The following is a 10,370-nucleotide window of genomic DNA, read 5'->3' on the forward strand; positions in this document are numbered from 1 at the left end:
CATTTCAGTAATTTATGGAGCATCTCGGTAATAATACATAAAGTTGAGCTTCTAATTTTAGCTCGATTTAAAAAAAACACGATTACATCAGTTCTTTTACAGTTATATTTGACTATTTATTCTTCTCAGAAACCCATGATGGAGTTCAGGACATGGCGTGTGACACATTCATAAAGATAGCTCAGAAGTGCAGGAGGCATTTTGTGCAGGTGCAGGTGGGAGAGGTGATGCCCTTCATTGATGAGATCCTCAACAACATCAACACCATCATCTGTGACCTGCAGCCCCAGCAGGTATCAAATAACCCCATCTGTCTCAGTTAGCCTGCTCTATGTGTAACTGACACATTATGCTTTAGAAATGTTTAACATTTGAGGAGAAGTTCTTGCAGCTCTGCTGGACCTGAGCGACCATTTGTTGTTCGCAGGTGCATACATTTTACGAGGCTGTCGGCTATATGATTGGAGCACAGACAGACCAGGCTGTACAGGAACATCTAATAGAGAAGTACATGTTGTTGCCTAACCAGGTGTGGGACAGCATCATTCAGCAGGCCACCAAGGTGTGTGTTTTTTTTCCTCAAACATCAAATTTTGTTCCATGAACCTTTTTTTAACTAATTTTTAAGACTGACCTTAAATGTATGGTGTTATCCTGCTATAGAATGTGGACATCCTGAAGGACCCGGAGACAGTGAAGCAGTTGGGCAGCATCCTGAAGACCAACGTCAGAGCGTGTAAAGCTGTGGGACACCCTTTTGTAATTCAGCTGGGTCGCATCTACCTGGACATGCTCAATGTATACAAGTGCCTCAGTGAAAACATCTCTGCTGCTATCCAGACCAACGGTGTGTTTTTCTTTAGACAATCAAATCTCTCTACTTTTCAGATTTTATCTTATGTGTGTGCACGTGTTTAAGACAAGGAGTAAGTTTAATTCTAGAGTTACCATATTCATGTGTATATTTTTCCGTGTATATGTATCTCTGTTGGTTGTCTCAGAGTGACAGATCAGCATTAAACTGAAGTCAGTCTGATTACACAAACTCGCTCAGCTGGAAGACAAAAGGCTGTCACAGAGCTTAGCACTGTGTTGTGTGTGTGTGTGTGTGTGTGTGTGTGTGTGTGTGTGTGTGTGTGTGTGTTGTGTGTGTGTGAACAGCGGTCTATTACAGGGCTGTCTGAGCAGCTATATATAGCACTGTAGCTAGAACAGAATGAGTCAAGTTTAACTAAATAATTGCCTAAAGAAAATTCTTACTATTGAGAAAGTCTGACTTTCTCTGAATACTATAATGCATGACATAAACAGTATATAATAGACTTCACTCAAAAACCATAAGTGCTTTGTTTATGTCTGTTTATTTGATTTGTTTTTTTATAGGTGAGATGGTGACAAAGCAGCCTCTCATCAGGAGCATGCGCACGGTGAAGAGAGAGACTCTGAAGCTGATCTCAGGCTGGGTCAGCCGCTCCAATGACCCACAGATGGTGAGACACAAATCACAGCTTTTAGGTAGGGATGCACCGAGATGAAAATTCTGGGCCAAAACAGAAAAGTATTTATTATTTTAAATTAGCGCTTTTTTTATACTTGTATTAATATTAGACTTTTTAATGAAATTCAGTAATTTTAATGATACTGAATTTAAGAAATACAAGCCAATAAAAATAAAATAACCACACTTTTATTGAAAGTAAAATTGGATAGAAAATATATTAATATTAAATATCAATATATTGTTATTTTACTCAGTTTTATGCAACAAAATCAGATTTAAAATATTTATTTTATGATATATTAAATAATATATATGTAATAATATATTGCCCAAATAATATATTGTCCTACAAAGCTGCTGTTATCGGAGCATGTGAGCAGAGCGTAGCGGGGAGTGGATCAGTGAACAAGAGGGTAGCGTCATTTTACCAGCATTGCCCAGCACGGCTATACCACACCATGATACTGCACAGTAGGGCTATTCCAAACAGAATTAAACTGTGACGTGGAGAAGCATAAGGGTGCATCGCTAGCATTAGCATTAAAAAGCCCAGCTAAACCCAGAGATGATAGAATTATTCTGCTCCCGCCACGGTGTACAGCACTGAAGTTTGAACTCATTTTGGCTACCACTATAAAGAAACTACAAAGGAGATCGACAAGAGTCATGTTGTTTGCAAAATAAGCCATGCTAAATACAATACTCGGGAAACATTGAATCTGAGAGCTCATTTAACATCCCGACACCATCCGCACTGCTGAGTACGGCGTTTCAATAGAATATGTAAATATGTGCTGCACGCTTTCCTCTCAATAACAAAATAAACAAAAATGACAGCGGTGGCAGCAGCAAGAAAGCATCTAATCATAGTGATGTTGATGTTTTCACGAGCTCTGCAATTCAGCACTCATGCTGAAGGCATGTTTAGTTATATAGCACTTTATACAATAGATTTATTTAAAGCAGGCAACATTACAGTAGTACTTTTTTTTTTTCCAAAGTGTCATGCAGTCATGGAGTGGACTATGCACTTTCTAGGGGCGTAACGGTACACAAAACTGACGGTTCGGTACGTACCTCGGTTTTGACGTTACGGTTCGGTCCAGCGGGGGGGGGGGACAAAACTAAACATATAATTGCATCTTTTTTTTATTAAACCGTGGTTTACTGAAAAAATTGCAGCCGTTGGACGGGCCATGTTCGGTATGCCATGAGTATCCATGAGGTTTTTAAGGTTTGAATATCGTTACACCCCTAACACTTTCTGTTGTTAAATACTTTAGTAATTAAAACTACTACACTGTGAACCTATATACTGTGAATATAGGGAAAATAATAAAGTGCAGGTATAGATATATACCTAAAGAGTCACTTACTCTTACTACTTCCCCTTTACTTACATTGCACAAAATAGTGATTAGTGATATAAATGAAAATACAGATTCCACTGTTTTGATTAAATAAAGTAAAGTTTTTGCTTGGGTGTTGTGCATGTGGTGGTGTCTTTATGGCAGTTTTTCTAAAATCTTCCAAAAAAAAAACCAAGAAATACAGTATCACAATATACCACCTTTCTTACAGTTTTGCAATATATTGTATCGTAGCCCCTGTGTCGGGATGCGTACCGTGTTGTCAGATTATTGGTGATACACAGCCCTACACCTGAGCAGAGCGTACGTGATTAGAGCGTATATTTTCAGCCGTTTGTCTCTTTCGGCCAAAAACCACAAATGCCATTTTTTGCGGTCGGAATTTTGGCTCATCCCTACTTTTAGGCAAAGAGTCTGTACTTAAAATCAATCTGTGTAAATGTGTAGTTGAAATACTTTTGAGTTGAAATACTGTCACAGCACATTTAAAGTTAACTGTTGACGACAAGAAATAAAACGAAACAAAAATTGTGACAGGATCTAAGATATGAACTTTCTCTTATGCATTCATCTAATTTTTAAACTAAAATCTTGATGTTTTTCATCATGAGACTTTATTTGTCCAGCTCAAGGCTTTTCTGTGTCGTGCGTTTGATAGATCCAGTATTCCTGTCTCTGTGCAGATAATTCTGTTATACCTGCTTCAGGTCCGTCAGTTTGGACTTGTTCAGATTAGCGCTGTCCTTACACAACACACACTTATCCGCTCATCCTTTAAGCCTGTCTGCGCATGTGTTTATTGTTCATACTCTAGGTGGGGGAGAACTTTGTCCCTCCGCTGTTGGATGCTGTGCTCATTGATTACCAGCGCAATGTCCCAGCAGCAAGAGAACCGGAAGTGCTTAGTACCATGGCAACAATCGTAAACAAACTGGGTGGACACATTACTGGAGAGATCCCTCAGATATTTGATGCAGTGTTTGAGTGCACATTAAACATGATCAACAAAGTAAGCTGCCCTTATTTATCCATCAATATTGTGTGATAAAAATGTAATATTCTATTGTCGGTTATTTTTGAAACCAGACTGCATTTTATTTTTCTGAAGAATCTTTTGAAATGTGTCTGTTGTTTGGAATTGTGAAGTGCATAATATCCTTTATTTTTGTTTAGGATTTTGAAGAATACCCAGAACACCGGACGCATTTCTTCTATCTGCTGCAGGCGGTGAACTCTCACTGTTTCCCAGCATTCCTGGCTATCCCACCAGCCCAGTTTAAGCTTGTGCTTGACTCCATTATATGGGCTTTTAAACACACTATGAGAAACGTGGCAGACACTGGTGAGAAAACAGATGCACTCATCACAGCCAGATGTCAGATTTACCCTAATCATTTATCATAACATGCATATAACAACTGTACATTGAAAAATGTCACGTAGGCCTTCAGATTCTCTACACGCTGCTGCAGAACGTGGCCCAGGAGGAGGCGGCAGCTCAGAGCTTCTATCAGACATACTTCTGTGACATCCTACAACACATCTTCTCTGTTGTCACGGATACATCACATACAGCCGGTCAGTACTGGCCACCCTCCCCTTTCTCTTTTTATTTATTTATTTATTTATTTTTTGCCTGAACACTGTGTAACCATGTAGTAATCATGAGTGTTAAGATTTTTCTAGAATAATCATTGAAATAGTACAGGAATAATCAATTTAATGATTTAACAGTTCATTTAAATTTCTAAAATTATTATTTTCTAATTTAACTTTAATTCTGAATAATTTAAAAATCTTTAACTGCTCAGATATTTACTGATTTACATCCAGTGAAAATGAAAGTTATAGCCACGTTGTTGTTTTTATTTATATTATAAAATTAACATACTTTTTTAGTGACATGATTAAATCTGTAAATGCCTCCGTTTGTTCAACCTCTGCATATTTGTCATCCAGGTTTGACCATGCATGCTTCTATTTTGGCGTACATGTTTAACCTTGTTGAGGAAGGAAAAATCAGTGCAACTCTGAACCCCACAAACCCAGTAAACAACCAAGGATTTATCCAGGAGTATGTGGCCAACTTGCTCAAATCAGCTTTCCCCCACTTACAAGAGTGAGTATCCTACAAACTAATGCTCCACAAGAACTTGCGCACTCCAAAGACTGCATCTGGAGATGCACTGCATGAAATGTCACTTTTACAATTACAGTAGTAGTAATGGAAAGTGTGATGTTCCAAAACATTTAGGGCCATTGTATGTTCTTGGCAGGTGTTGTCTTAACATGTGGATTTATTAAAGAAATATATAGATTGTTCTTTGCAATTGGTTAAATGTTACACAACATATCTCTTAGGTATAAGCTTGTTCTCTCTCAGTAGACAGTTTGCTCTGAGAATAATTAGTAAAGTTTTTCTCACCAGCAGAAACATTTTTTTTTTTAAATGCTTTGGACTATGTTTATGTCTATTCTTTCTGACTGTATGTTTGTTTTCTTTTTCTTTGTAGTGCCCAGGTGAAAGTATTCGTGACTGGCCTGTTCAGTTTAAACCAAGACATCCCAGCATTTAAAGAACACTTGAGGGATTTCCTTGTACAGATCAAGGTGAGCTGCAAGCCGTTTATCCTACTGAGACAAGGACACTGAAAACCATAATAGTTAATTGCATAATAATGGTTATTGAAATATGTTCTCTTTGTAATAAGCAAATAAATCTGTTTTGAAATCATTAGTAATAGTGCTTATGTGGATGAGAGTTCATGGATCGAGGAAATAGATATGGTGTGAGAGAAAGCGTGCTGTCCCTTTGACCTTTAAGGGATCGTGAAGCATGGTGTAACTAAATGGGTCATCTGGAGTGCACAGGGACAGAGGCTGTGTGTGAGATGGAGAGAGGGCGATTATGGCAGAGATGACAGCATCCTGGCAGAGCAGTCAGTGCAAGCTGAACCCACTAATTGCTTACTCGTTTCTCTGTGTACCTGCAGGAGTTCGCCGGCGAGGACACCTCTGATCTGTTTCTGGAGGAGAGGGAGGCTTCGCTGCGCCAGGCGCAGGAGGAAAAACACAAGCTGCAGATGTCTGTGCCTGGCATCCTCAACCCTCACGAAATACCAGAGGAGATGTGCGATTGAGTTTGCATGCAAACATGCAGCGCACACACTTCGCTGACTCCTAAACAAACTAAACACACAGCTAAAGCAGTGTTGTGGCTACTCTTCTGTGGGCCCCCTGTGTGTTTTCTCATAAGTGTGTGTGTGAGTAATTTAGGATCTTCCTGTGAGGAGGCGATTTCTGCACTTGGCTGTCTCTTGACCAAAACAATGCCAATATGTAAACAATACCGTCACCCAGTGGCCCTTTTTGCATAGTACGTGTTTCATACACACTTTTATGTATTACCTTTCCATTGTTAACTGCTTACGTTTGGTCACTGTAATCCAAATGATGCATGAAGTGTCACATCTGTACAATTAACTCGCTTGTGCTCGCTTTTTTTCATTGCCCCTCTCCCCTTCTATTTCCTCCTCATGTATTTGTCTATGTATATTATCATGTATAAAGACCAGAGTGCAGTTTGTTGTGTTTGCAGAGAGCTGTATGTGTTCTGGCAGCGGGTAGATGGTACCTAGTGTCAGTGTGTGGGACAATGAGCTGCGCACCTGATCCACCCAATGAGAATGTCAACGAATGTCTGTGATTGGTGAGTTTGCAGAGGTGCTGCGTGCTCATTGGCCGGCGTTTCGTGTGTTGGGAAGCCAGAAGTGGTTCGGGGACTAAAGTAGCTCTCAGCAGAATGTGAAGTAGATCGCTGAGTTGAACGGTCTGATAGATGCTGCTGTGGTTGTGAGTGGGACTTGGAAGTGGTGCTTCGTTTGCTTTTTCTACACGGGAGTGTTCAGCAGCCCTCTATGTGTTCATATCAGCATCACTGTAAAGCATCTTTACTACCATGGGAACACACAGATGTTTCGTCCTGTTTTGTTGTGGGTGTGCGAGCGTGCGTGCGTGTGTGTTGTCGCTAAGCCGACATCAGGTTTTTTGTTTTCCTCAATGAGGACGGTTGCTCCTTTTGTGAGCTTTCATTAAATTGAAGTTTAAAAAAAAGTGGTTGAAATATTTATGGGTTCTTGTAGGCTACACCTTTATAACTGCTCATGTTAACTCACTCAGAGACTGCTTTGGAGTTTTTCAAATTGTACTAATTTACATTGTTTACCATGCTGTAGTGCTGCAGGACACTACTTAGAGCAAAATAAATCTCAGTTTACATTTAATTTTGTATTTTTGCATTTTTCATTTTTATCTTTAAGTCCTGTCCAAATAAAACACAAGATTTGTATTAAGAGAAAAAGACGTAAATGCCAACATTCTCATTAGGAAGTAGAATGTACCAATCCAAATACTGATGATCAGTGGTGAATTTCCCATTTAATATGTGTTGCATTTGTTGTGAATCTTTTTGAACTGATTAAAGTTGGAAGAATTTTATAATTCCGTCTGATTTCTCTTGGGTTTGTTCTATCTTTTGGGTAAATTCATAGCTGGAGATGTGAAGTACACTACAGGGATACTTCAAAAATGAAAATTGTCATTTATTTACCCTCATTTCTACAGAACACAGAAAATTTGTTTGTTTTTTTTGTCTACAATTAGCCCCCTGCAATCTTCAAAATTTTGCTATTTATATATTATTATAGTGTTTAGTAATGTTTTGATCTAGCTTTCATTTTTATATTCTCAATTTAGGTTTTAATAATTTTATGTACGTTTGTAATTTGTGTTAGTTTTTTATGGCTTTAAATTATTTTAGTAGTCAACTTCACTTAACTTCAACTTGAATATTTCAGTTAGATGCTATAGGAAACATTTCTAATTTTGTTTTAAGTTTTGCATCTAATTGCATCAGGGGGTTTTTATGATCAAAAGCAATTTTTAATAGTTTTAGTTAACAACAACACTGTTTCACAGAAGAAAGATTGTCAAACTTGTTTGGAATGACACAAGGGTGAGTAAATGACAGAATCTTTGAGTGAACTATCCCTATGGGCCCAACACCTCCCAACCTCCTCGGGAGAGTTACCTCACATTTCCAAACCCTACCCGGCCTCCACCTGCTCGGATCTAGCAGCTGAGATCCATTTCCTCACTAATGCTTCTCCTAGGCTGTGGTTTAAATGAACCTCGTCTTCCACTGAGTTCTGTCAGTACCCTGCTGTTTGAACAGATCTCGAGAGCGATGTGACTGGCACGGAAGAACAGTGTTGAGTTTCTCCTCTGGTGCAGTTTCCTTGAATCGTTCTACTCTAATATGCACATCCCAAGAATCGCATCTCGTTTTGTGTTCTCACGCAGACGCAGGCCTCATTTGACATGCCATGACAGTTGTTTGAATGCATCACTGCTGTTTGTTTTTGCCTGTGCCACGTCCCGCACAGCTCTGGAGATATGATTCAACCAAGTCTCTGGAGTTCTCAGGGAATGTGTTTGGGACTAAAACTTTCAGAAAACACTCAAGAGAAGTTCTGAAGCCCTTGGGATTCCACTGAAGTTCTAGAACTTGGGTTGGAAGTTTTTTAACTGGCTCTGTGATGTATTATAATAATAATCTATATCCTGTGAGCTTGTGTGACATGTTAGTTGCCTGCAATAAAAATCACTACCAAGGAAAGATGAGCTCTCTCCTCCTGACCCACTTTGAAACCGGAATCCGGTCTTGGGGGGGTTCCAGTACGACTTCTTCCAGAAATGCTGTTCAGAGGTCAATCCAGTTCACAACCCCTACTCATTTAAACAGGCAGCTTAGTTTTGAACAAAATCTGTTTAGCATTTTATTTCTGAAAGTAATTTAGTATTTAAAGTATGAAAAGTTTATTTTATACACACACACATATATATATATATATATATATATATATATATATATATATATATATATATATATATATATATGTATATATATACTGCCAAGCCCCAAAAAAGTCGGTGGTTGGATTAAAATAGACAAATGCTTAAGAGTCTGTGATTGTATCTTTATTGCAGTGATTATTATGTTTCTAGCATGTTATATGTTTGGCAACAGTTCTTCTAATCCTAACTGATGGAGTGTGTAGTTTTTTATTTCTTAAACAACTATCTAGGAAGACACATCATGGCCATATTCCAGGATGACAATGTCAAGATTCATCAGGGGAATGGTTGGGAGGGGAGCATGAAGAATCATTTTCACACATGATTTGAGTGCAGACCTTAAATGCATTGAATGTCTTTGGGAAGTGCTGGAATAGAGTGCTTGACTCTTGCATTACATATAGATGATTATATAATGATAATGTACTAAATTAGATTATGTAAAACATGCCTCATTTTATATATATATATATATATATATATATATGTGTGTGTGTGTGTGTGTGTGTGTGCGTGCGTGCGTGCGTGCGTGTGTGATCTTGAGCACATCTGCCGCACTGTATTCAACGAGTGAAATGTATTTTGCTCCAAAAACAGATGCATAAAGAGGCATATGTTCTACATAATCTAATCTACATTATTATTACATAATCATACAAACCCTGAGGGAAGATGAATGATTCTTCCTGTGCAATGTGGGTCACAACTTGAGAAATAAATCTGTACTGGCTCGTGTAGTATTGTAAACTAAGCTTATACTGCCATCTACAGGTGTGATTCACACTATTTCGTCTGTGAGTTGCTTGTAAAGCAGTGGCTCAGTCTCAACCTTTTTGACTCCAAATCCCCCATTGTCCATAACAATACAATAATTCAATTTCAGAATTCCCGAAGTGTTCATTCATCTAAGTGAGCATTCATCTTTTAACCAATGAATTTACATGATTTTTCCAGTCATTTGTGTTTACTGGATAAGGATTTAGAATATATATTTTTTACTCACAAATTCTATGTGATAAAATATATTAGAGTGTGGCATAACTATAAAAATAACATGACTTTTCTGGGTCTAGAATATAATTGATTTTTAGTATAGTTTTAGTTTGTTTTAATGCTTGTTTTGTCTTATATTAAATCATTTGATTTAAACAATGTGAGAGTTCATATTAAACTTGATTTTACACATTCCTATTATTATCCATAAAGTAATGAGGAAATACCTAATATTAACGATTATACCTTCATACAATTATACCATTTTTACCCATTATAGCTATAGGGAAAGGATAAATGTCAGGTGAAGTGACACAAGACACCGAGATACAGAGCATCAGGAATCTCTGCCCTTTGACACTGACACAGCTGGCAATGGCAGCACTAAACTGTGTCCCATCATTCCTCTCTTTCTCCCTCTTTGTCTCTCTCACCAATCCCGGGTACAGTACGAAATACAAGACTATTAAGACTAAGAGGACATCTTCATCTTTCATTTGTTCGATTAGTAACAGTGTAACAATGTGTTGACATTGACGCAGTATATGTGTTTTAGAGTTACATCAAATATTTTTTTTCCCATTGGGTAA

The 10,370-nt window shown here is 38.1% G+C and overlaps 1 protein-coding gene across 3 annotated transcripts in view; it reads left to right on the plus strand.

The window, feature by feature from the left end:
• The window catches only part of xpo1b (exportin 1 b), a 20,442-nt gene extending 13,086 nt beyond the window's left edge, over positions 1-7,356 (plus strand). For all 3 annotated transcript variants that reach the window (XM_079853797.1, XM_079853798.1, XM_079853796.1), the window contains 10 exons: positions 130-293; positions 428-562; positions 664-847; positions 1,384-1,490; positions 3,686-3,880; positions 4,045-4,213; positions 4,315-4,449; positions 4,831-4,990; positions 5,385-5,481; positions 5,865-7,356. In XM_079853797.1, the coding sequence (XP_079709923.1) occupies positions 130-293; positions 428-562; positions 664-847; positions 1,384-1,490; positions 3,686-3,880; positions 4,045-4,213; positions 4,315-4,449; positions 4,831-4,990; positions 5,385-5,481; positions 5,865-6,011 (1,493 nt within the window). In that variant the 3' untranslated portion in view covers positions 6,012-7,356. The remainder of the gene's footprint in view (positions 1-129; positions 294-427; positions 563-663; positions 848-1,383; positions 1,491-3,685; positions 3,881-4,044; positions 4,214-4,314; positions 4,450-4,830; positions 4,991-5,384; positions 5,482-5,864) is intronic.
• The last annotated feature ends 3,014 nt before the right edge of the window (positions 7,357-10,370 follow it).

Source organism: Squalius cephalus, assembly GCF_949319135.1.
Source record: "Squalius cephalus genome assembly, chromosome: 20".
Taxonomy (NCBI): Eukaryota; Metazoa; Chordata; class Actinopteri; order Cypriniformes; family Leuciscidae; genus Squalius; species Squalius cephalus.